Here is a 26,818-nt window from a genome sequence, read left to right as displayed (position 1 = left end):
GTGTCTGTATATATTAATCCAAGTAAATTTAAATTTGTTTGTTCCGTTTACGAGTGCGTTGTCGTGGAAAAAAAAAAGGAACCCCCCGCCCACGCCCCCAAACGTCTCTGTCTCCCGTCGGCGAAATCTGCCCAATTTTAGTTAGATTAAACACATTGTATTACTATTAAACCACTAGTTATGTGTTACTTTGTTAATCGATGGCGAATTAGAAGAAATAAAAAAAAAATCCAATCCAATATCCTGTTTTTGGTATTTTTTCAGAGGGCTGGAACGAATTAATTTGTTTTCCATTCATTTCAATGGAAAACCTCCGCTCGAGTTACGAGAATCTCGTCATACGAGCTCAGTTCCGGAACGGATTAAGCTCGTATCTCGAGGTACCACTGTATATGTTTATATATATATATATATATATATATATATATATATATATATATATATATATGTATGTTTATATATGTTTATATATATATATATATATATATATATATATATATATATATATATATATATATATATATATATATATATATATGTTTATATATATACCACTCAAAATCTCTTGATACATGGCCCCATTCATTCTTTCTTTTACACAGATCAGTCGTCCTGGTCCCTTTGCAGAAAAACAGCCCCCAAGCATGGTGTTTCCACCTCCATGCTTCACAGCTGGTATGGTGCTCTTTGGATGCAATTAAGTATTCTTTCTCCTCCAAACATGAGAACCTGTGTTTCTACCAAAAAGTTCTATTTTGGTTTCATCTGACCATAACACATTCTCCCAGTCCTCTTCTGGATCATGCAAATGCTCTCTAGCGAACCGCAGATGGGCCTGGATGTGTACTGGCTGGTACTCGGACGATTCGCCGAAAGACATTTCGCCGACGGACGTTTCGCCGAAACGGGATTCGCGCGCTCGCCCCGCCCCCGGATCGTGTGTGTACATGTTTTTCAACCTCGGCCCGCGGGCCATATACGGCCCGTTACAGATAACATTCATTTAGGAATAACAAGGGCATGTACTAACCCCCGGCTGGACATATTTCTAAGTACAAGTACGTACTACAATGTGCTGCCAATTTTTTTATATTTTTTATTTTATCCTTGCGTTTAAAGTAGTAGCCATTTGGAGATCACGCAGAACAGTACGTGACAGAAGAAATAGAGAAAATAAAGTAGTAGTAACAGTAAGTACTACTGTAATGACATTGTAAATCCAGAAATCCTACTCCAGAAAATGTACAACACCATAGAAAACGTTGAGATTAATCTTTGAATTAAGGTTCTCAGCAAATCATTTTGAATATATATTTCCTATAATAATGGGAAATTATTTAAAATTAAACTAGAAGTAAAAGTGTGTTCCATGACATTTTCAGGTATTGTTCTCTAAGCCCTCTAGTCTGTCCAAGGCACTTAGAATTTCACATAAGTCTTCTAGTGTTGTTTTTTCTCAGTGTCAGACATCAATCCCCAGCTTTGATAAATTACATTGCGTGTCCAAATAGCTACTACTTTAAACGCAAGGATAAAATAAAAAATGTAAAAAATTGGCAGCACATTGTAGTACGTACTTGTATCTAGAAATATGTCTAGCGGGGGGCAGTACATGCCCTTGTTATTCCTAAATGAATGTTATCTGTAACGGGCCGTATATGGCCCGCGGGCCGAGGTTGAAAAACATGTACAGACACGATCCGGGGGCGGGGTGAGCGCGCGAATCCCGTTTCGGCGAAATGTCCGTTCGGCTAACTGTCTGTCGGCCAAACGTCTTTCGGCGAATCGTCCGGTCACGGTACTGGCTTCAGTAGCGGCGACACGTCTGGCAGTGCAGGATTTGAGTACCTGGTGGCGCATTGTGTTACTGATAGTAGCTTTTGTTACTGTGGTCCCAGCTCTCTGTAGGTCATTCACTAGGTTCCCCTGTGTGGTTCTGGGATTTTTGCTCACCGTTCTTGTTATCATTTTGACCCTATGTGGTGAGATCTTGCATGGAGCCCCAGATCTAGGGAGATTATCAGTGGTCTTGTATGTCTTCTATTTTTTAATAATTGCTCCCACAGTTGATTTCTTTACACCAAGTGTTTTACCTATTGCAGATTCAGTCTTTTCAGCCTGGTGCAGATCTACAACTTTGTCTCTGGTGTCCTTCGACAGCTCTTTGGTCTTGTCCATAGTGGAGTTTGCAGTGTAAGAGACTGAGGTTTTTGACAGGAGTTTTTTATACCGATAGAGTTAAAACAGATGCTATTAATACAGGTAACGAGTGGAGACCTCGTTAGACCTGTTAGAAGAAGTTACACCTCTTTGACAGCCAGAAATCTTGCTTGTTTTTAGGTGACATAATACTTATTTTTCACTTTAATTTGGAAATAAATTCTATAAAAATCAAACAATGTGATTTTCTTTTTTTTCCACATTCTGTCTCTCATGGTTGAGGTTTACCCATGTTGACAATTACGGGCCTCTCTAATCCTTTCAAGTATGAGAACTTGCACAATTGGTGGTTGACTAAATACTTGCCCCACTGTATCTATTAAGCCGTACCCTTGATTCAGTCATCATTTTTTTTGTCCAACAAAAGCGGCTTATATGCGAGTAAAAAAATTCAAGGCAACTTTCAGGGTGCGGCTTATATGCGAGTACATACGGTAAATATAGATATACATTTATATACATATGTATAAATATCAAATTATTCAATATACACATATATACATAAACAATTTACATCACCCAAGGTGGCGCCGTCAGGCGGCAGCCGGTGGCAGTACCTCTGTCCACTCTTAATTTTTTTCGTGTTTTACAGACTTTCTATCTTTTTATTTAATTACATTTTAATATTTCTTAATACATTCCTTTTTACTTTGTACTTTATACTTTTTACTTTAATGTTTTTACAACTTTCTTATTTCTGTTAGCCTGGCTTCTTTCTGCCATTTCTTTTTTGGAACCATTCAGCCATGCCTGCGCTGTCATACACATGAGATTAGCTGTGAACAATACGCAGTAGAAGGAAATCCGGAGCTGAACAAAAGTGCCAGGAGAAGAAGCAACGCTTCACACCAACCAAATCATCTATAATTATGGGGAAAGTGAGATCCCTCGATAAGATGGAAGAGCTGTCGACGCTTACCAGGCCAGAAACGGAGTCGGGGAGTTGTACTCTGCTACTGTTGATTCTTCAGCTCCAGACTACTGAGGGACTGTGCGGATAAGCTTGGAAGAGTGACTCTGAATATTTTCAACCTCGGTCAAAGTCTGCAGAAGTTCCCCACCTTGTGGAAGACTTCCTGTGTGTGGTTCCAGTTTTATCCAACTCTACAACTTATTTTCTTGTGTCTGTGTCCGTTTTTGCTACTGCAACCAAGATGACGCCGATCAAGTGGCAGCCGGTAGTGGTAGCTCCGTCCGCTCTTGCTCGTAATGTGTTTTTGCTGTCTTTTTTTATTCCATTTTGGTATTTAGTTTTTTTTACCTAGGTCTACAATGTCTTGTGTGTCTTGTGTCTGTCTTGCTGCTGCAACCAAGAAATTTCCCGAATACGGTATGAAATAAAGTTGCAACTCGTGCGATGCTGCCATCCGTTAGCAATCTGTTAGCAAAGCTGTTAAATTGTGTTCGATCTATGGCTTCGGTCCATTTTCAAGTGTCCACATTCGCATTCTGTTGTCATTCACATCAGGCATTTTTTTCTGTATTGCTCTAATTTGCTGTTTCTTAGAGTATTGAGAGTGTTTTTGAGTGTTAAATGCACTGCGAGCACACGAAGTCAAATGCCTTGCCACTCCCCTGGGATGTTTTGAGTGGATTTACCGCAATGTTTGGAATGCGCGAGGAGGCTATTTTTAGGGTGAACGTCTGCTGGGTTGATCGCAATAAGTAGTTTGCCGGCAAGAAATAAAACCAGTCACTCAAGTGGTCAGGGCCATAAAAAAATTGAATTTAGTACAAGGACAAGGTGCACCAACCGATTGGGCACATCGAACATTTTAGACTTTTAAGTGCACCCTATAGGTGTGAAAATACGGTACAGTGGTACCTTGTCATACGACCGCTCGTCATACAAAATTCTCGTCTTACGGCGGAAATTTCGATCGAATAATTCGCCCGTCATGCGATCAAAATTTCGTGCTGCGACCAAGCCAGGTCTTTTTTGCATATCTTTCGTGTATAACAATATCTACGAGCACGGAACGATTAATTCAGACGAGTTTCTCATACGACCAGGAAACGCACAACGCACGGGAAAAAAGAGGGCTTTCTGGGTAATGAAGTATACTCGTGTACACAACACCCATAGGCAATGGCAACCTTTCTCAGAATAAAACTTCATTACCCACAATCAATACGTGGGTAAGCTCAACTATTGTATTTCCCGTTATTCTTTCTAAAGAAAGAAGCTCCCGCGATCGTTCTTTAAAGACTATTTTTCGTTGGCAAGTGGTCGTGCGTTATCCTATTGTGAGGACATGTGTGCATCATTTTGGGAATATTTTGAAGGCAATACAACAGCAAACAGTCCATCGATTGCGAACGTGAAGGTGGAGGCGTGGCAAACCGCCATCCCGGAAAACGACGGTAACAAAAGATTACAACAAAATTAGAATTCACTTTTGTGTAAAGTTACATTAAACGTATGTTTGAGTGTCTGTATATATTAATCCAAGTTAATTTAAATGTGTTTGTTCCGTTTACGAGTGCGTTGTCGTGGAAAAAAAACGACCCCCCCACGTCTCTGTCTCCCGTCTGCGAAATCTGCCCAATTTTAGTTAGATTAAACACATTTTATTACTATTAAACCACTAGTTATGTGTTACTTTGTTAATAGATGGCAAATTTGAAGAAATAAAACATTTTTTCCAATCCAATATCCTGTTTTCGGTGTTTTTTCAGAGGGCTGGAACGAATTAATTTGTTTTCCATTCATTTCAATGGAAAACGTCCGCTCGAGTTACGAGAATCTCGTCATACGAGCTCAGTTCCGGAACGGATTAAGCTCGTATCTCGAGGTACCACTGTATATACATATCTATACGAGTGAAATTCCGAGCAGATATTTATCTTGAGATACGAGACAAATTTTGAGATACGACCATTCGAGACACCTAGGTGGCCAGGCCGTGAGAAGCTGCTTATGATTTTAGCGCACTGTCTTTCTCAACGCATCTCCCTCGTGCAAATATCTCTACGAGCATTGGCCGGAGCGTCGCATTTTTTCCGTGTTTTTTTTAGCATTAGTCAGAGCAGAATTAAGGGATACACAATGGATCCAAAGCAAGCCGGTGCTATGAAGGCTAGTGCGTAGAAAAGGTGTATGATGACAATCGGTATCAAGCATGAAATAATTGAAAAACATTAGTATATGCGTGACTGAGCTGGCTCGCCAATACGTATGGAGAAGCATGAAGTTCGCCTCGAAAGCTGCGGTGGAATACATTAACCTCTTTGCCTGGGTTATTGCACAAGGTTTAAATTTATTGTAACGAAAGATTAAAACTTTTTAAAAGCGTGTGTATAGAAATCCAAGTTAGATTAAATTTAAAGTTTATGTTACGAGCGCATTCGTCATGTCTCTATCTCTCTCTCCCTCCCATCCGTGAACTCCCCGTTGTATTGAATAATGTCTCATTTTATTATTAGACATCATAACCACTAGTTATTTGTTACTCTGTTAATAGATGGTGAATTACAACCAATAAAAATGTTTTTCCATTGTAATATCCTGTTTTTGGTGGTTTTTTTCAGAGGGTCTGAACAAATTCATTTGTATTTAGTTCATTTCTATGGGGAACGTTGATTTGAGATATGAGTAAATCGACATACGAGCTCAGTCCTGGAACGCATTAAGCTCGTATCTCAAGCTATGACTGTACTTGTATAATGACAATAAAAGCATTCAGTTCAATTCAATTCAAGAAAGTGCATCCATATAATGGCCCATAAACATGCACAAAAACGTTTCTTTGCGACAAGCTACACATGGTGCATCCCAAAAGTGGACCACCATGTCCAGCAGCAGTGGGGCGGCTTCTTGGAATCGGCCAACAGGCACCGGCTGGCCTCACCCTAAACCGCGCCGTGGAGGCGCCGCCCAGGAATGGCGATTGCGATGCTCTATTTATGAAAAATCCAAGTTATGAAACAAGCTCTGGAACCAATTAATGTCGAAAGTAGAGGTACCACTGTACCAACGTGTGATTTTAAGACTTATTTTCTTCTTAATTTAAATTTTTTGTTTTTCAATTATTTCATACCAGATTCTCTATCTGTAGAAATGCTGTTCCTCTTGATCATTTGCTCCATCTTCATGCTTCTCAGCACATGCTCCCGTGTCCCTTGACCTTCACGTAGACGTTCAACACTGGTAGGGACCATCCTAAAGAAAGTCCAAATATTATTGATCACATATTCTATTGAAAAGAAAAATAACAATTACATTACAATTTGTTGCTCTCACCACTGGGTATTACTATCTGGATGTCTTGCCTGCACAGATGAGCCCTGATGTTGTGGAGGACTAACCTCTTCTATCTGCGGGATGACGCAGCTGTGTCCTAAAGAAGACCTGCAGTTGCCTGGTGAGGCAACTGGCCTCATTATGTATTGCGAATGGTGGGTTTCCTGAATGTGGTGAGAACCAAGTTCCTTAGGAGTGCTACCCAGGGATGAACTGCAGCTAGATGTCTCGGAGTCACGGCTGCTCACTTGTTTCCTCTTACGATACTCCAACAATGACACCTGAGGAAGAAATGATATGTGATAGCTCCCGATGAAAAGCACACTAATACCGCAAATGCCTAGTAATGAAACTTGGGGCTGGCCAACTGATTGAGGAAGGACCACATGCATCTCTTCAAAGATTCCCCTGGAAACAGTCTTTTGAATTATTTACATTTCTCATAACACAGCACAATAGAGTTTCAATTTCATCTATTCATCTGTGTGAAAAACATAACTGCAGTCCAAAATATACTGTGATGAATCTTTGATGAAAAAGAAGGTAACTGTAAATGTGACCTGGTGTCAGATTACATCCGCCACCACTGTTTATTGCATAATATAGACCAACATTATTGTATGATTTGGGTAAAGTTTGTTTTCTGTGGTCTGGGGGGTCTTTTGGCTAAATCTGTTTTGCAACGAGCAGATTTCACGTGACTGTGTGATTCGCTCTGTGTCTCTCAGTTGGCAACATCCGCAAGAGTGCGTACCTGCTTTGTGCTTCCTACACATCCATTTGTCAATAGCCAATCACATTTTTATTGTGAACAATAAATATTAAAATAGTCTCCAGTCACCTACATATTAATAAGAATCTGGCTTTTTGCAGTGGCAAGCAATAATGACTAACCAAAATAGCTGCTGCAACAGTAGGATCACTAACACTCACTGCTCTCATGATTTTGAGCTCTTGGCAGTTCTGTGGAGGCCCTTCTATCTACCAAGGGAGCTAACGGTAGTCATTGTAATGGCTGTTTAAATCCCACCGGATGCTAATGTTAGCACGGCACTTAGCCTCCTGCTAGCGACTGTAAACAAACAGCAGCTTGACCACCCCGATGGAGTCTTTATTGTCGCCGGTGACTTCAACAACGCATGTTTAAAGACTGTTCTGCCTAGGTTTATCCAGTACATGAAGTGTCACATCAGATCAGGGTGGCCAACCCGCGGCTCTAGAGCCGCATGCGGCTCTTTGGCTGATTTCATGCGGCTCTTTAAGCGATATTCTGGCGTAAGGCGTAAGTGTAAACCATGGTCAAACACACCGTAACAACCCCATTCAAGAGATTAATTTACCCGACCGCTAGATTCACGAGATCCACCAACTTCAGCAAATACCGCACTATCGCCACATACGGCGCTGTACGGAGCCACTGTCCGACCGCAAACGCCACTATTAGCCACAAATAATGCTCAGAATTGCACCAAACTTCATCAATAGTACACACAGGGTCCCAGCACGTAGTCCGAGCAGTCAAACAGCTGCTAGTTTAGCCTGTTACCTGCACTCGGGGATCCACTCGTCGGGGCTTCAGGGGCTTTCACATGACAAGCTTAAAAAATGCTTGGCTGGCGCTGCCATTCATTTACACTAGGTGGCGCACTGACCAGGTGAGCCAGTTTGAATTGAAAAGAAGAAGAATAACGTCTGATGTGATGTCAAACGTGCGAGATTATTTGAGTTGTAAATAATTTGTTTCAAGCGCTCTCAAAATGGCAGGAAAAAAATGCACAGCCAAACGAAAATATGAAGAAGAGAACAGGACATTTTTAACAGAGTGGGAGAATTTATATTTTTTTGTTGAACGTAATGGCAAGCCATTCTGCCTTATATGTCAGGCATCATTGGCGCATTTCAAAGCTTCAAATCTTCAGCGTCACTTTAACTCAATCCATCCTTACATCGACGAGGAATTTCCAAAAGGGACTGAACCTCGCAAGCAGAGGTTGGTCACTTTGAAAAGTCAGGCAGAAAAGCAGATGCAGTTTTTCAAAAAATTAACAAAACACTCAAAAACCATAACTCTTGCTTCATATCAACTGGCTTGGAACATCGCACAGGCTAAAAAGCCATACAGTGAAGGGGACTTCATAAAAAATGCCTTAATGACGCTGTTGAAATCTTGTCTCCTGAAGACAACAAACTAAAACGAAGCATATCAGATGTCCAACTCTCGCGCCACACTGTTGAACGCAGAATATCGGACATTAACACTGCTATTGAATCACAGTTGCACTCTGACCTTCAAGCATGTGAGTATTTTAGTGTGGCATTGGATGAGAGTTGTGACATACAGGACAAGCCTCAGTTAGCAATTTTTGCACGGTCTGTGTCAAACGAATGTATGATCAAAGAAGAATTCCTTGATATTGTGCCATTAAAAGACAGAACACGTGGCATAGATGTGAAAGAAACGATGATGGCTGCATTTGCAAAAGCGAACCTGCCCATAGTAAAACTAACTGCAATAGCCACGGATGGAGCGCCGGCCATGATCGGATCCGTGAACGGGCTTGTGGGGCTATGTAAAACTGATCAAACATTTCCCGACTTTTGGAATTTCCATTGCATCATCCACAGGGAGCAACTCGTGTCTAAATCATTGAATTCAGACAACGTCATGAAGCCTGTGATGGAAATCGTGAACTACATCCGCACACGCGCTTAACCACAGGCAATTCAGGAGTCTCATCGCTGAGCTGGACCAAGGGCTTCCAGGTGACCTGCCGCTGCACTGCACTGTGAGGTGGCTGTCAAAAGGCAAAGTGCTCTCTCGCTTCTTTGAGCTTTTGGATGCCGTGAAACTGTTCATGGAAGAGAAGGGCAAGGACTATCCCGAGCTCTCGGACCTCGAGTGGATTATGGATCTGGCATTTTTGGTCGACATGCTGTGGCACTTGGACAGACTGAACCTGACCCTGCAAGGCAAGTTAAAAATGCTGCCTGACCTCGTGCAATGTGTGTTTGCGTTTATCAACAAACTGAAACTGTTCAAGACGCAAATTCAAAAAAAAGATTTAACGCATTTTCCCACTCTGCTGAAAGCCAGTGAACATGTCACCAGTGCCGCCCTGAAAAAGAAAAGAGACAGATATGCAACGCTGATTGAAAACTTGCACGAAAGCTTTGTGACCCGCTTCCGTGATCTACAACTGAAAAGACCACAGATTACGTTCCTTGTCGACCCATTTAATGCGGAGATGGACTGTTTGAAAATCCCGCTCGTCACAGATGAGGCTGCGGCGGAGTTGGAGATGATTGATCTTTGTGAGGAGGATCAACTGAAAGCTGTTTTCAGGGAAGGGACCATTGAGTTCTGGAAACGTGTTCCGATGGAAAAATACCCCAACATCAAACGAGCTGCGCTAAAGATCCTGTCGATGTTTGGGTCAACGTACGTCTGCGAGTCTGTGTTTTCCACCCTGAAACATGTGAAATCAAAGCATCGATCTGTTTTGACTGACACTCATGTGAAAGAGTTGCTTCGAGTGGCAACAACGGAATACAAGCCAGATTTGAGGAGGATTGTTCAGGACAAGGAATGCCAGAAGTCCCACTAAGCAGCATAGTAAGAGAAAAATGTCATTGAAAATTGTTATATTTTTGTTTGTGGACTTGCTTTAACTGAGAGTTTATGTGTGTGTGTGTGTGTGTGACAGTGCACACAATGTTAACTGTTGAAAAAAATAACTGTCATTATCTTGCTGTGGGTCATTTTCAATAAATCTGGCTGAGCAGAGGTCTGTGTGTGCCCATGTATGATGTGGCTCTTTGCAGTAACACAGTAAAAAAAGTGGCTCTTAGTCTCTGACTGGTTGGCCACCCCTGCTCTAGACCATGTTTATTCTAACATCAAACATGCTTATAGAGCCACACCCCTCCCTCACCTTGCTGGATCCGACCATCTCTGCCTGCTCCTCACCCCCTCATACATCCCACTCCGGAGGCTAACAAGGCCACAAATAAAGAGAATAAAAACATGGCCTGAGGACGCCCTTTCTCAGCTGCAGGACTGTTTTTCCCGCACCATTTGGGAACTTTTTGAACACCACAACCTCCAGGACTACACGGACACTGTACTTTCCTATATCAAAAACTGTATGGACACTGTCACTGTTAATAAACGTATCCAGGGTTTTTCCAAACCAAAAACCCTGGATGACCAGTGAGTCACTCATTAAACGCCTTAACAACGCCTTCAGGTCAGGGGACAAGTTACAATACAGCGCTGCCAGAGCATACCTGAAGAGAGGCATTAAAAAGGCCAAGGCAGCATATTAAAGGAAAATTGAGGAGCACTTCACAGAAAATAACTCAAAGAAGATGTGGCAGGGAATACGACACATTACCAATTACAATGACAATAATAAGGTGTCTGTTAACACAGATGCCTCACGAGCAGAAGAACTGAACCGTTTATTTGCCCGCTTTGAGACTGACAAATCGGATTCAGTCTCAACACATCCACCACCTTGCAGTAGTACACTGAAGCTTCAGGAACATGAAGTGAGATAGGTACTGCGGACTGTGAACACCAGGAAGGCTGCTGGCCCTGACTGAGTACCTGGGAAGGTGCTCAAAGCCTGTGCTGACCAGCTGAATGGGGTTTTCACAAAGATTTTCAATTGTTCCCTGCAACAATCCATCATCCCCTGCTGCCTGAAATCTGCCACCATTATCCCTGTCCCTAAATAGCCAACCATTGACAGCCTGAATGATTACAGGGCTGTTGCACTTACGCTTGTGATCATGAAGTGCTTTGAAAAGTTGGTCGCCCGCCACATCAGGGATACAAACCCTCCCTCAGTTGACCCTCACCAGTTTGCTTATAGAGCAAACAGGTCCACTGAGGGCGCTATCGCCGTATCTCTACACACAGCACTGAGCCACCTGGAGCATCAGGGGATTTATGTGTGGATGCTTTTCATTGACTATAGCTCAGCCTTCAACACTATAATACCGGACATTCTAGCTGACAAACTCTCCCACCTTGGACTATCCTCTTCAATCTGCTGCTGGATAAAGAACTTCTTAACCAACCATCCACAAACTGTTAAGACTTGGTCCCCACCTCTCTTCCTCCATTACACTGAACACTGGCTCCCCTCAAGGTTGTGTACCGAGTCCTCTTCTATACTCCCTGTACACATACGACTGCACACCGACCCACCACTCTAACTCCATCATCAAATTTGACGATGATACCACTGTGGTCGGACTCATCTCAGGGGGTGATGAGTCTGCCTACAGAGATGAGATCAACAAACTGTCTTTGTGGTGTTTGGTGAACAATCTCACACTAAACACCATGAAAACTAAAGAAATAATCCTGTTTTTTTGCAAATGCAACACAGATCTGGCCCCACTCCTCATAAATGGAGTATGCATAGACAGGGTTCAGTCCTTCAAATTCCTCGGGGTTCATGTCACGGACAAGCTCTCCTGGTCTACCAACACCACGGCAGTGGTGAAGAAGGCCCAGAAGCTACTCCATTTTCTGAGGGTACTCAGGAGGAACAACTTGGACACTAAGTTTCTGATAACCTTCTATAGAGCCACTGTGGAGAGCATCCTGGCATACTGCATCACAGTGTGGTACGGTGGAAGCAAGGCAGCAGACAGAAAAGCCATGCAGAGAGTGATCAACACCGTCCAGAAGATCATCGGCTGCTCTCTGCCCTCACTGGATGAGATTGCCAGCCCTCAGTACCTCAGCAGAGGCGGGAACATTGTTAGGGACCCATACCACCCTGGTCACAACCTGTTCCAGCTGCTGCCCTCTGGCAGACGCTACAGGTCTCACAAAGCACGGACAAATAGACTTAGGGACAGTTTTCTTCTCAGAGCCATCAGGACTCTGAACTTGGATCTTAACTTGGCTTTTTATATTTTTATATTACTTATTTATGTTTTTACTGGGAAAACTAACTTTGTGGAGTAGCACCACCAATTTCGTTATAGCAGCTTTGTATAATGACAATAAAGGCTTTTTGACTTTTGACTTTGAATGCTCTGTTGATGCCAACGTCTAGCGCCTGGAGTTCTTTTGTATATCCACCTTGAATGACGGCGAGCACTGAATTAGAGTGCTTGCCGTCATTCCGGGTGGATTGACAAAAGAACTAAATATCCCAGCATGCACCGTGCACTACTTTTCTACGGGGGAAATGGAGTCGGGGGCTGGTTTACGTAGTTGCGGCTCAATATTGATCCATAAAGAAGACACACCGGATTATAAAGTGCACGGTCAGCTTTTGAAACTTTTAGGTGCGCCTTACAATGTGGAAAATGCGGTATTTCAATCGCACTTTTTCTCTCTTTTCAAACTGGGTACTCGGCTGCAAATGTACCATATCTATTCTGGAAATGTGTGCGAACATTCATGCAATCCTTCTGAATTGGCAGTGAACGCAAATGATTCGATCCAAGAAGCGTTGAATCCTCTGTTATTCTGTTATTTTTCTCTTTTCCGCTTGGAATCCATGGCTCATCACACATTCTCGGTTTGTTTACAACAGGGACCTGCTGATAAAATGTGTGTCACAGGCTACAACGCAAATCTTATTTGACAGAAATGTTAAAATGTAGTATTTATTCTACACATTCTTAGAGCATTTGAAAACATTAAGAATGTTTGTGGCATGTTTTTCCTCCTACAGAAACCATATTGAAAAATATATTTCTATCTCCCATTCTCAAACATTTTTGAAAGAGCTCCAGGGAGCGACTAGGGCCGCATGCGGCTCCAGAATCTATGCTTGCCAACCCCTGAATTAAAGCGTTTTAAAATCAGGTGTTTCTAATCTCTGAAAATAATCCCATGCGTGGATGGTCACTTTATAGTCCCAAAAATAAAGTCAACTTTTAATTTTGTTGTGTTGTTTTCATTAAATTTACTATCGGCACTGTCACACAAAATCATTCCTCAAAAAGGGACATTCTTCTGATAAAAATCAACAATTTATTAGAAAATCAAAATGCTGTATTTTCACACCTAGAGGCCACACTTAAAAGTCTAAAATTTTCTCTAAAATGGTCGATGCGCCCAATCAGTCGGTGCGCCTTATCTGTGCACTACATTCAATTTTTGTATGGGCCTGGACTGCTTGAGTGACTGGTTTTATTTCTTGCCTGCACGCTACTTATTGCAATCAACCCAGCGGATGTTCACCCTAAAAATAGCCGCCCCACGCATTCCAAGCATTACGGTAAATCCATCCAAAACATCTTGTAGACCAAATAAAATGACATTAAAGTTTGGAAAACAATGATCAAAACAAGTTAAAGAAAAGTGTCACCTTTAAAGGCATCACAGCACATTGCAGTTGCACTGCAATGAAAACATTGACTTTGGTTCAAGCACACACAAATACTACATATATTTAATGAAAATGAGAACAGCCATTATCCTAATGGATATGTGGTTAGAAAATGATCTAGTTTGCTAGTTTGTTGAGAACATTGTACCCTCCAAGAAGGTCCGTTGTTTCTTCAAAAATAAGCCATGGGTCACCAGGGATCTAAGGGCCCTCCTGAACAAGAAGAGGGCTTTTAGGTCTGGGGAGAAAGAGAGTCTGAAAATGGTCCAGAAGGAGCTGAAGAGAGAGATAAGGAAGGGAAAGACCATCTACAGGAAGAAGCTGGAGAACAAACTCCAGAGAGGCAACACCAAAGCGGTCTGGAGGAGCTTGAGGACCATTTCGGGCCATGGAGGCAACAGTGAAAGAGACCCGGAGTCCGGAGACAGGGAGTGGGCCAATGAAATGAATCAGTTCTTTAACAGATTCAGTCCTGCCCCCACTCCCCTGACCCCCCCAGACCACAAGCAGCTCTCCCCCCTCATTCTCCTCCTCCCCCTCTTCCACCGGTCTCTGCATTACTGTCGATCAGGTGATAAAACAGCTAAAGAAGATCGAGGCAAGGAAGGCTACCGGTCCAGACGGCCTCAGCTCCAGAATACTGAGTGTGCGGATCCGCTTGGCAAAGTGATTCTGCATATTTTCAACCTCAGCCTCAGTCTGCAGAAGGTCCCCACCTTGTGGAAAACTTCCTGTGTGGTCCCAGTTCCAAAGACTGCGAACCCCAGGGAGCCAAACCACTTCAGGCCGGTAGCATTAATCTTTCACCTGATCAAGACATTGGAGAGGATCATCCTCAATCACCTCAGCCCCCTGATGAATGCAGAGCTGGACCCTCTGCAGTTCGCCTATCGTCCAGACATTGGTGTGGAAGATGCTACCACCTACCTGATGCACAGGTCTCTTTCACACCTGGAGAACACGGGAAGCACGGTGAGAATGATGTTTTTTGACCTCTCCAGTGCGTTCAACACCATTCAGCCGGTCCGACTGAGAGGGAAACTGGAAGAGGCTGGAGTAAGGAACCACCTAGCCGCATGGATCATCGACTTACTCACTGACAGACCACAATATGTGAGACTCCAGGACTTTACGTCTGATGTGGTAGCTTGCAGCACGGGGGCCCCACAAGGCACAGTGCTCTCCCTACTCCTCTTCTCCCTCTACACATCAGACTTCAAACATAATACAGACACCTGCTACCTTCATAAGTTCTCTGACGGCACCGCTATTGTTGGACGAGTGACGGACGGGAACGACCTGGAGTACAGGGGAGTGATCACAGCCTTTGTTGACTGGTGTAGGCAAAACCACCACTACATCAACACCAGTAAGACAAAGGAAATGGTCATCGACTTTCGGAGGAATCCTCAACAGACCACTCAGGTGAACATCCAGGGTACAGAAATTGAAATTGTGGAGAATTTTAAGTACCTGGGTGTTCACCTCAACAACAAACTAGACTGGTCCACAAACATAGATGCCCTGTACAAGAGGGGCCAGAGCCGCCTCTACCTACTGAGGAGACTACGGTCCTTTGGAGTGTGCAGGACACTGCTGAGGACTTTCTACGACACTGTGGTGGCATCTACTGTGTTATATGCAGTGGTCTGTTGGGGATGCAGTAGCATGGAGAGGGACAGGAACATGCTGAATAAGCTGGTCAGGAGGGCCAGCTCTGTTCTGGGCTGTCCTTTGGACTCTGTGGAGGAAGTTGGAGAGCGGAGGATGCTGACCAGGATGATGTTCATCATGGACAGCCCCTGCCACCCCCTGCATGAGTCTGTGCAGTCTCTCCGAAGCTCTTTCAGCAATAGACTGCTGCACCCTCATTGCAGGAAGGAGCGCTTCTGCAGATCCTTCCTCCCATCAGCTGTCAGGCTCTTTAACAAAAAATGGCTGTGTTAAGACCTACCGTATGCATGCATGTACATCTATATGTATGTATATGTGTGCTTATATATATGTATGTGTATGTATGTATATATATATATATATATATATATATATATATATATGTATATATGTATATATGTATATATATGTATATATATATTTCAGCAACACGCTTATTTATTTATATATTTATTCATGTATTTATTTACTAACCCACTTATTACCTATCTATTTATGTCTAAAATGTCTTTCCTATTTCTGCATCCTCACCCCCTTGCTACTGTGACAACGAAATTTCCCGAATACGGGATGAATAAAGTTATCCAATCCAATCCAATCTTAATAACGTCACTTCTTCTCTATTTTGTCAAATGCAGAAACAAATTCAGACCTAAAATTCATAGCCGCAATTATCGCCAAATTTTAACAATCACTTAATGTACTTGACGACACAGTGCTTCTCTAATAAATAAATTCATTCATTTCTTTTCTGAACCACATATCCTCACCAGGGCTGCGGCAGCCTATCCCAACTAACTACAGGCACCAGGCGAGGGACACCCTGCATTGGTGGCCAGCCAATCGCAGGGCACAATGAGACTGACAACCATTCACGCTCACACTCATACCTAGGGGCAATTAAGAGTGTTCAACCAGCCTACCCTGCATGTTTTGTAGATGTGGTAGGAATCGGAGTACCCAGAGAAAACCCACGCAAGCCCGGGAGAGCATACAAACTCTACACAGTGAGCACCACCCTGGTATCGAATTCTTGACCCCAGAACTGTGAGACCGATGCACTCACCACTCGGTCGCCGGGTAAATAAAATAAATACAACTATTATTATAATAATATTAGTTTTACTCCAACGTGTAAATTGTTTCAGGTTTTAATCTTGAGGAAAAAATGTTTAATTAATTTAGTAAGCCTTTATAATTTCAAATAGAAACATTAGACACCAGGCAAAAGAACCACAGAAAAAGATTGCTAACAGGTCAAAGTGAGGAGAGAAAATAATTGTTAACAGAGCAAGTTGACAGTTTGGGGAGGGATCAAGGAAAACATAAAAAGCTCAATTGGCTATAGAATGATCATGTTTGCTGAAAGGTGGGATTTAATACTAAATGCCAGCCAAATACAAATTGGGGCACTAATATGAACACTTAACATTTGCAAAGGATATAACTCAATCAATGATGTGAAAGTCTGTTGCTCTGAGTTGGCAACAACCACGACAAAGTTTCTGTCTCTCTTTAGTACAACTGATTAAGAAGAATAACAAAGCTACCTCAGACCTCTGCATTTAACGATCGAATGGATATTTTGGTAGACAAAAACTGGTCAGAGATATGCAGAAATATTGTGATGTAGTTTTTGACTTGTCTTTTGTACCTTTTTCACAGGCCAAAATTTTCAGGTCATTTCTTCCCTGACGTTTCTGCGTATTACGTACGCCTACATCAGAATGTCACTGGTGTTGGTGTGATGATGCACCTCTCGAGGATGTTGCTCCAAGTGGTTGATTTTGGTAATTGCTGACTTGTGGTATTCTTGTTGAGCTTGTTCTATTAATGCTCGTTGGTCTCACTTCTCACTCTTTCTCGTGGTCTTTTTTTTTCTAGTGAGGAAACTCCATCCTCTTTTCCTATGTATGATGTGTTGCAAAGATTTCCATTTGAATTTTTCATATATAATTGTATTTATTTTCTGGGTGGATTTAGTTCTTTGGAAGAACCAAAATCTGGCAGTGTTGTTTGTGGTCTGACAGGTGTGTTGTTATGGTTTCACATGGTTCTTTGGGTTCCATGATCCCTCTCACATATGGCAATGTTACCATTCCTCCGTATTCTTGTGTTTACAACCCCCCTGTATTGTGTTGATCTTGTACTGGACCTGTCCTGTACCTTTTATTAATCCCCACTGTAGATACTGAGTCCTTTTCAATGTGTGTTGGTTGTATCTCAAACCTAGAACCATCAACAGGGACAAGGGACCTTCCAGGCTCTCACCCACCTGGACAGCAGGGGGTGTGACTTGCCTGTAAATTCTGACAGATAAGTCAGACCCTATTGGAACATCAGTTGATGAAGACGCACCACACCAATACCAGTGTCACTCTGATAAAGGCGGAACTAATACGCCAAAACATGTCAGGAAGAAAACAACCTACAAGTAATTGTTTGTCAAAAAGGAACAAAAACCAGTCAAATATTAAAAGAAGACAAAATGGACTTAATACAACTACTATTGTGATTTAATCATTAATCTCGATACATCATAAGTGTCAAGAGCTGTGTGCTAGTTGTGTCTCATAAATAAAAATAAATACACCAAAATGTGTCAATTTGGAACCATGGGATGTTATGAATACATTGGCAAAAATCTCTGTACTAATCTCTTCCGATACGTGTAAAATAATAATAATAATAATAATAATAATAATAATAATAATAATGGTACCAGTTTGGATATTTCACAGTAATTCCTTTGAGTTTAAAAATGATCAAATGAAAACTCCACTCCGTATACTACCAGCAAGAAAATGTGCACATCTGATGTGACCTTATCACAGAGCACTTAAAATGACCATGCTCATATTCTGTCTGAACTAAAATCAAACATTTCAGACTCAGAAGTTGATGTAAATTTCATATTGTTTGAACATGGAGTGAGTGCTTATTGCAGATGGACACCCCAAAAAATACATGCACACTTCTAGAGATATAGTTGTAGGGAAAATATTCACCATATTTTGTACTGCCTTGTATTCACTTCTTACAGCTATAGCCTGGTAATCTGGCTTTCCTGTCAGCAGACTAATGGTATGATGGTTGGCCCTCTGCCTTGGAAAAAAAAATGGAAGAAATACTTGGCATAAAGTCTTAAGGAGCAGGAAGGAGTAAAAAGCAATTGAAGGAAAAGGGAAGTAGGTGAGGGGAGGAACGGTAAGCGCTACGGTGACTTAAATCGTTAAATATACAATTATGCACAAATTTTTGAAACTACAGCTTTGGGTTCAACTACCTCATAAGGCCCCATTTTCCTTAAAATCAAGAGTTGACAACCAGAACAATCATGTTTACTTGCCTTCTTTTTTTGAGGTGGGTTGTTGGCGGGCGGTGATGTGCTGTTTTCTGGGTAGACACCAACATTATGAAGATCACAATCTGGTGACATATGGTGAGGGCCTACATCCCCAAACAGCCCCTGCCCATTCAAAGAATTATGTAAAGACTCAGCAGGGGAGAAACCACATTCTGATAGAGAGAGGCGTCGGTCAGGGACTGCAGTGTTTGCCAAGTTTGCATTGAGGGGAGAGCAGGTGTATATAAGGTTGAACTCTGTTCTGAAGGCATGATCCCTAGTTCGTAGGGTTTGGTCTGAGGTTGAACATGAAACTGATTTAAAGGAACTGATTCCACCAGATGATAGGTCTTGGAAATCATTTCTTGAAGGAGGAATGGAAAAGTCATCTGTGGCCACTGCCATAGGGTTCTCCATGGTACAGGACAGCGAAAGATCCGGGAACTGGGTCCGAGGGATGTCGAAGTCTGTCTGAAGACATGGCTTTAATGGGACATTAGAAATGGCAGAAAAAAAAGGGGGGGGGGGACATCAATAAAGACATATGTACAATATCTCACAAAAGAGAGTCCACCGTTCTAATTTTTAAAAATTTTAATTATATTTTTTCATGGGACCACACTGAAGAAATAACACTTTGATACAATCTATAGTCATTGTAGAGGTTGGATAATAACAGAAATGCATTGTTTCTTCAAAATAAATAAAAATTAGCCCAGAATTGGGACAAATTAGGCATTTCCCCTCTCTGTGTAAGGCGCGTAGTTGCTGTCAAGTGTGACTGGGGAGCAGATGTATTAGGGGCATTGTCACTCTCATACTGGCATACTGGTCACTGGAAGTTTAAAATGACACCTTATGGCAAAGAACTCTCTGCGGATCGAAAGAAAACAAATACTCTACAGTGAATAGAATTGAATGCCTTTATTGTCATTATACAATTACAATGAGATTTAAACCTAACAGTAAAGTGCACACATAAATAAGTATTCATAAAAGATATTTATATACAATAAAAATATATGGTAAAAAAACAAAAAAAGAAACTAAAGTTGTTAGCAGCACGTGAGGTAGCTATAGAGTTTTAGTGCAAGTATCAAAGCACAAAATAAAAATTTGCAGTGTTAAGACTGTTAATTCTGAGAAAATTCATTATTGATATGCATCTGGCAGTGTTTTGGCATTTTGCATATGCACTAACAGTACTTAATTGAGTCTAGATTATTGGTTCACTAAGGAGCAAAACTCGAGTTGAGTATGGTGACGGCTCTTGGGAAGAAACTGTCCCTGAGTCGGTTTGTTTTGGCTGGTCTAGTCCTGTAGTGCCTGCCAGAGGACACCAGGTTGAAGAAGTATAAGCGAGTGTGAATTGTCTTTTAAGATGCTCTTTGTCCTTCTTAGGCACCAGGAGTTGTAGCTGGTGGACAGGGGGACTAGGGGGTAGCTGATAATATTTTGAGCTTTGTTGATCATCCTGGGCAGGTTGGTGTTGAGTCCTCTTAGGAAATTTAGCCTCTTCTGCGCCTTCTTGACGAGTGCTGTGGTGTTTGCTGCCCAAGTGAGATCAGCAGAGTTATGGACCCCAGAAATGTGAAAGTCTTCACTCGCTCCACACTTTTGCCGTTGATAGGAGCGAGTGAAGATGACCTAGGCAAAGGGTCGGCAAACCAAAATGTTGAAAGAGCAATATTAGATGAAAATAACAACAACAACAAAAATGTCTGGAGCCGCGACAAAATTAAAAGCCTTATAATAAAGGCAACACATGTTGTACAGTAATTCCTCTAATATCGAGGTTCATGTAGACCAGACGCAGTAATCGAAAAACTGTTGGATCACCCCGTTATTACTACCATAATACATGTTTTCGCGCTTATACGGAAATACAAGTACACAAGTACAATCATCAAAAATTGTATATTTATTAAATAGTAGAGCTATAAGCATATCAAAAGACTGTAATGTATTATCTAAATATAATCTATATATAAATGTAAATACTTTAAATACTGTACTCACAATGAAAATAGTTCCTCTCCGCTTGATATTAATCCAAATAAAACAGGTTAATGGGAGTGTTTGTCCACGTCCTTGAAGTGGAGCCCGCTTTTAGTGAGGTACAGCTTGATGTTGGGGATGAAACGGTTTGTGAAGGCTTTTGGGATCCAGGCTTTCCGGTTGCTCATCCAGTATACAAGCAGCAAGGCTTTGTTCTTAGTTGTATTAAGTTCATTTCATGTCACTGCATGCTGCGGCCGGGTCACGGGGCAGATCTCGCTCCCCTCTGTATCGCCAGCCGACACCGCGGGCATGGGCTGCCGGATTGCCGGCCGACTGGACGGGAAATTAAACTTTTTGTATTAAGTTCATTTTGTCTTCTTGTGGCCTGGCTGTTGTACATTATCCGCGATATTCGAGGGATTACTGTACTCCCCTGACTAAACGTGGGATGGAAACATGTCAGGTAACAAAACGACGTAAAAAACACCATGTTCTTAATTTTTTAAAGCATTGTTGATTAAAGCTGGCTTTACCACGAAGCCAGTCAGCAGAATTCCCACACATGATGATGATGATCCGGATGTTTAGTTCATCTTTGAATAAAAATGTCCGGGAAGAGACCTCGCTCGCCGCCGGCATGCACCGCCACAACACAGGCCTACGTCGCCGGTATGTGCCGCCAGATGGTCGCCCGACGCGGCCGGCATGCGCCGCCGGATAGTCGGCTGACGCGGCCGGCATGCGCCGCCAGACCGCTGGCCCGTCGTCCGGGAGATTAAACTTCCACTTCGCTCCTCCGCGCCGTCCTATCATCAATTAGCCATCCAAGGAGCTCTATTTTTGGATAAGTTAAACTACGCTTGCACTTTTGCACATTTCTGGGACATTCCACTGTCAGCTCCGCTATCACGAGGCTCCCAGATTCTGCTTTAGTCGTCTTTATGGCGTCCGCCATAACGTCGCCCAGGGCTCACATTTTTGAAAAAAAAAATCCAGATTCGCCGATGCTCTCTGCTGTCCAATTCGCCGAGCAAGTTCTATTATCAAATAAGCGCCAAGCATTAAGGTTGCAACGGTCTCGCATTTCTGATAAAAATCCACCCTCACAGAGGGTCAGAACGCTCTATTTCTGGATAAAAATGATGGCCACCGCTTGCTGCCTGCCATTTTTCCCTCGATGCTGAGTTGAAAGTGACAGACCTATGTCTTCCGCCATTTTCTTAGTGGCAAGCGGAAGACAGGGGACGGGCTTTCGCTTTCACATTGTGAACTTTTTTTTTTAATTCAGAAAAAAATCTGTGATGTAGTGAAGCCGCGAAGTGAAGAAGGATCACAGTATGTATCTGTTGGGTATATCAGTGATGGACCATCTGGGCCTGCAAAGCCTTCTCTGCTGGCCTAAAACATATCTGAATCAAAGACTGATGTTAATTATATTTTGTCCATGAATACTGATTAAATAATTCCAAATTGTCTGTCAGCTTCCTTTCATTAATTTCCCCCTGGTTGCACTGCTTTATGATGTGTTTTCATATTTAAGCATTTAACCAATCACATTTCGGCCATTATTTGTTGCCAGGGTCAGAAACTACCTGGAGGCCTTCACAATCAGTTCTGCGGGCCCTGCAGCATAAAATAAGAGTCGATAATACTGTTGCTTTAACCAATTAGATTTCGAGTTGGCGACACCAAGGCCTGCTTGATAGAGTGTACTAGCCAGTGCTAGCAAGCTGTATCTGTAGCAGAGCTCCACAAGCAAATATATTGTTCTGTTGATTTATTAGCGGTTTTGTCAACCCACAATGGCTGAAGGAGAAGAAATGAATTTGGTTGCAGATTTACTGTCAAAGCCATTTTCAACAAGGAAATTTCAAGAAAAGCTGGACATCATTAAGAAAGGTCGGAGGACTCCAAAGCTAGCAAGCCTGTCACAACCGGTAACGAACATTTTCGGCCCTAAATCGAATAAAAACTTCTACCAGAAATACGACAGAACAAACTCGACTTTCAGCATTAGCTTCAATGACGATAGGAAAGACTTCTTGATGAAACTGAAACGCATGGATAATCTGTACGACAGAGTAATGGAAATCTTCTTGGGGAAAGAAAGGAGAATGGATTTTATGTACAAAAAAAAAGTATTTTGGGTCAGTAAAAGTATATTCCTAAATATTTAAATTTTTGTTATATTGATGCTTTTTTGTGTGTCGCAGCTGTGGCTGCAGTAAAGGTTTTATAGCCATAAATAATTATTGAGGGTTGGATTGATTTAGACCAGTGGTTCTTAACCTGGTTAGACCTACCGAACCCCACCAGTTTCATATGCGCATTTGCCGAACCCTACTTTAGTGTAAAATAAAATGTGTTTTTTTTTTCATATTCAAGATACCGTATTTTCACACCTATAGAATGCAACGCCCGAAGGGGCGCAGTCTGAGTCGTGGGTTTATTTTTAGGTTTTTTTTGTCAATAAATAGGGCACTTTGATTCAAAGGACGAGCTGTTATGGTTGAGCTGGCATGACACACGTTAGCATGCATGCTAGCGTATGTTTTAAAAAAGGTAACAGGAGCAAAACTGAGTTTGATTTTGTTTTATTGACGTAATGTGTATACGCAAAAATATAAGTCAAAGTATTCAAACATCTACAAATCTGTCAATTCTGTATTCCCGACACAGAGTTCAGCCAAGTGGTCAAGTTAGGCAACAATACTGGGTTCCATCTCATTGTCAGAGTCAAGCGGTGTCGCCGTGGGGTTTCGTAATAGTGATTCCAGCTCAAACTTCAGTGCCCGCCGGCACTTTGGCCCAGGCATCGACAATCCATTCCAAATCATCACGTAACGTTACTCGTGCGACGCTGCCTGCCCGTGTTTGTATGGAACTATACTGTTTGCCATCCGACATGCATCACTCCCAACCCTTTCGCCATGCTGATTCTCCGATTATATCGTGTTCTATCCATGGCTTCAGTCAAATTTCCAAGCATTCACACCTGCATTCTGTTCTCATTTCACGTGAGGCATTTCCTCTGTATAGCTCTACTGTGTTGTTTCTTTGAGTATCGAGAGTGTTTTGAGTGATTAAAAGGTCTACGAGCACAGGGAAGTCAACTGCCACTCGCCTGGGATGTTTTGAATGAATTTACCGTAATGCTTGGAATTCGCGGAGATGCTAGTTTCGGGTGAACGTCCACTGGGTTGATCGCAATACGTAGCATGTCGGCAAGAAATGAGACCAGTAAGTCAAGCGGTCAGGGTCATACAACATTTTGAATTTAGCCCATAAACAAGAAGCATTGACTGATTGGGCGCCCCTTTCATTTTAGAGAACAATTTGGACTTTTAAGTGCACCCTATAGGTGTGAAAATACGGTATATATATTCCCCGAAGCACTGATTGGCCAAGTAATGTCACGTGATCATCTGCAGCCAGTGATGGTCAAGCGGGGCATGTTATCGTGTATAGACCCGATGATTCGATGTGTCTTGACTCCACCGAACCCCCTGATAACGACTCACCGATTCCCGAGGGTTCGATCGAACCCAGGTTAAGAACCACTAATTTAGATGTAGCACTACTGAAGGCCTAGGAGTGAAATGCACGGCCCGCCAGTCATTACTTTATTAGCCTACTATCAAAATAATTAAGTTGGCTACAAATACATCATGAGCATTCATGATTTTATGTTTATTTTGCCTGCAGTGCATTCTGTAGAAAATGACACACTACATTACTGCCCTGTTGCATGTGTTTAACTTCGATATGTTATTAATGAATTGTTTCATTTGTTTTGATAAAACTAACAAAATTCAATTAAGGAAAACGATTTGTGATGGCATTTTTCTTTTGAGGATATTGATAAAAGAATAACACAATGGAATGTGCATAGCGTGCCTTTTCACCATCTGTGAATGATAGTGTTGGAGTTTGGAGATTCAATCCACTTCTAAAATGTATTTTTACACTGATCTAAATTCTCCAGAAATAATGCAATCACACCTTTTCTCCATTTCCCAACTGGGTTCTCGGCTGTAAGAGTAGTATGCCTTACCTGGAAATGATTTTCCACAAGACTCTTTTTTTAATGTGACAACTTCTAGCTACAAAGCGAACATTAGGGAAATTATTCTGCATTAACAATGAATGGACAATTATTCGGTCCAAAAAATGTTGAATTCTGTTTTCCTGTTATTTTACTCTTTTGCCCTTGAGATCCATGCCCCAGCAAGCAGCCGCGGGTTTGTTTACAACAGTGACTTGCCTAGCATCCCGGCCTGCTGACAGAAACGTGTGTCGCAGGCTATGATGCAAATCTTTGTTGACAGAAATGTTGAAATTCAACATTTACCATATTTTCTCGCATACAAGCCACCTCCGCGTATGAATTTTACCCTTAAAATTGCCTTCAAATCATTGAATTTTAAAGATTTGTCTCGTAAAAGATGCCCCCTGATTCACAATTTTAACCTCCATATTCATTGTTTTAATAGGGAGTAGTACAAATGTCTTACTTTGAAGGGAAAATCTTAGAAAATCATCGCACATGGTATTTCTGAGATGCTGTATGAATTAAAAGGATCGTCTCCTGGATTGCACATTATTTGAGTCAATATCATAAGGAAATTAATATGCATGTCTTTGTAAATGCAAAATATAAAATTATTCAATTTGAAAAAATAAATAAGTCTATTTTGACCAAAACCTGATGCCTTTTAATGACAGAAATTGCAATTTTCTTACCAGAAGTTCAAGATGTTGTGGTGGCCATATTGCTTCAAATATCGAGATATCTCGATTCTTTCGATGTTTCATATTATTGCAATAGTTGTCACTTTCGAACAAGAAATAAAAAGAAAGAAAAATCAAAGCAGAATTTTGTTCCTTTCTTTGTTCCGAAAGCGTGTTGCCTGCACGTAGACACATTCAAAAAGGAAGTCACGTGAGCAGTACAACCGGGAAGTGTGTCTGTAGCGGTCTAGTGTTCAGCAAGTCTCTGGCTTCAATAATAGCATGTCATACACATTACGCACGTAACAAGGCTGATATTTTAATGAACGACCACAAGACCTTCGATCAGCCTTGATAACTATTGGGATGTGCTGACATTTTAAACACTACAAACACATGTAACAAGGCTACTCGCGTCTGGCCAGTCAGATCACATTCGCCCTGAGCGAACAATGGCAGGCACAAGAAAGTTTTTCACGTTTTATGCAGATATGGTTTATTTTTTTTCTTGAATTTCATTCATAGACGTCAAAATGAAATTTCTGTAGCGCTTTATCTGATTATCTTTTCTCTATTGTGAAATAAATGACAGTCTCGGCCATATTGCCTTGTGTTATTTATGGAGTTTCGTCTTGCAGTTTCGTGTATGTCGAGTCTAATTTGTACGCATTTAAGCCGTATCCTGGATTCAGTCATCATTTTTTTGCGACAAATACACCTTATATGCGAGAAAATACTGTAATTTACACATTGTTAGCATTGGAAAATGTTAAGAAGTGTCATGTTTGCCCTCCTACAGAAACCATATTGAAACAAAAAATATATTTCTCACCCCATTTTCAAAACATTTGTAAAAAGCTCCAGGGAGCTACTAAGGCAGGACAAAAGAGCTGCCTGGAGCTCCAGAACTTATGGTTGACGACCCTCGGCGAAGGCTATAAGAAGATTGCTAAAACCCTGAAACTGAGCAGCAACATGGTGGTTAAAACCACAGAGCGGTTTTAAGAGGACAAGTTCGACCAAATACAGGTCTTGCCATTGTCGAGCAAAGAAGTACATCCTCAAATGGAAGGTTTGGGAGCACCAACATCCACCAGCTCTGTGATGTCACCATGAAAGAGTGGAAGAGGATTCCAGGGGCGACAACAAGGCGGTGGAAGAAAATAATGATGGTCAGACGAAATATGGACATTTTGGTTAAATTTTGAGATTACACTTGGGGTGTACAGTAATCCCTTG

The 26,818-nt window shown here is 41.8% G+C and overlaps 1 protein-coding gene across 10 annotated transcripts in view; it reads right to left on the bottom strand.

Annotated features, from left to right (window-relative positions):
- Positions 1-26,818, bottom strand: part of setd5 (SET domain containing 5) — a 163,461-nt gene that overhangs the window by 14,357 nt on the left and 122,286 nt on the right. For 4 of the 10 annotated variants that reach the window (XR_013300580.1, XM_077602789.1, XM_077602796.1 and 1 more), the window contains 4 exons: positions 18,851-19,330; positions 18,510-18,602; positions 6,464-6,744; positions 6,261-6,382 (listed from right to left, as the gene is read on the bottom strand). Coding sequence is in view for 8 of the 10 variants with exons in the window: in XM_077602789.1 (XP_077458915.1) it covers positions 6,261-6,382; positions 6,464-6,744; positions 18,510-18,602; positions 18,851-19,330 (976 nt within the window). In the remaining 2 variants the exon portion in view is untranslated. The remainder of the gene's footprint in view (positions 1-6,260; positions 6,383-6,463; positions 6,745-18,509; positions 18,603-18,850; positions 19,331-26,818) is intronic. The other 6 variants (XM_077602793.1, XM_077602791.1, XM_077602794.1 and 3 more) reach the window with 5 other exon arrangements.

The sequence above is a fragment of the Stigmatopora argus genome, chromosome 6 (genome assembly GCF_051989625.1).
Source record: "Stigmatopora argus isolate UIUO_Sarg chromosome 6, RoL_Sarg_1.0, whole genome shotgun sequence".
In the NCBI taxonomy this organism is placed as follows: domain Eukaryota; kingdom Metazoa; phylum Chordata; class Actinopteri; order Syngnathiformes; family Syngnathidae; genus Stigmatopora; species Stigmatopora argus.
Note: the sequence above shows the minus strand (reverse complement) of the source record. Positions and strands in the feature narration are given on the sequence as shown.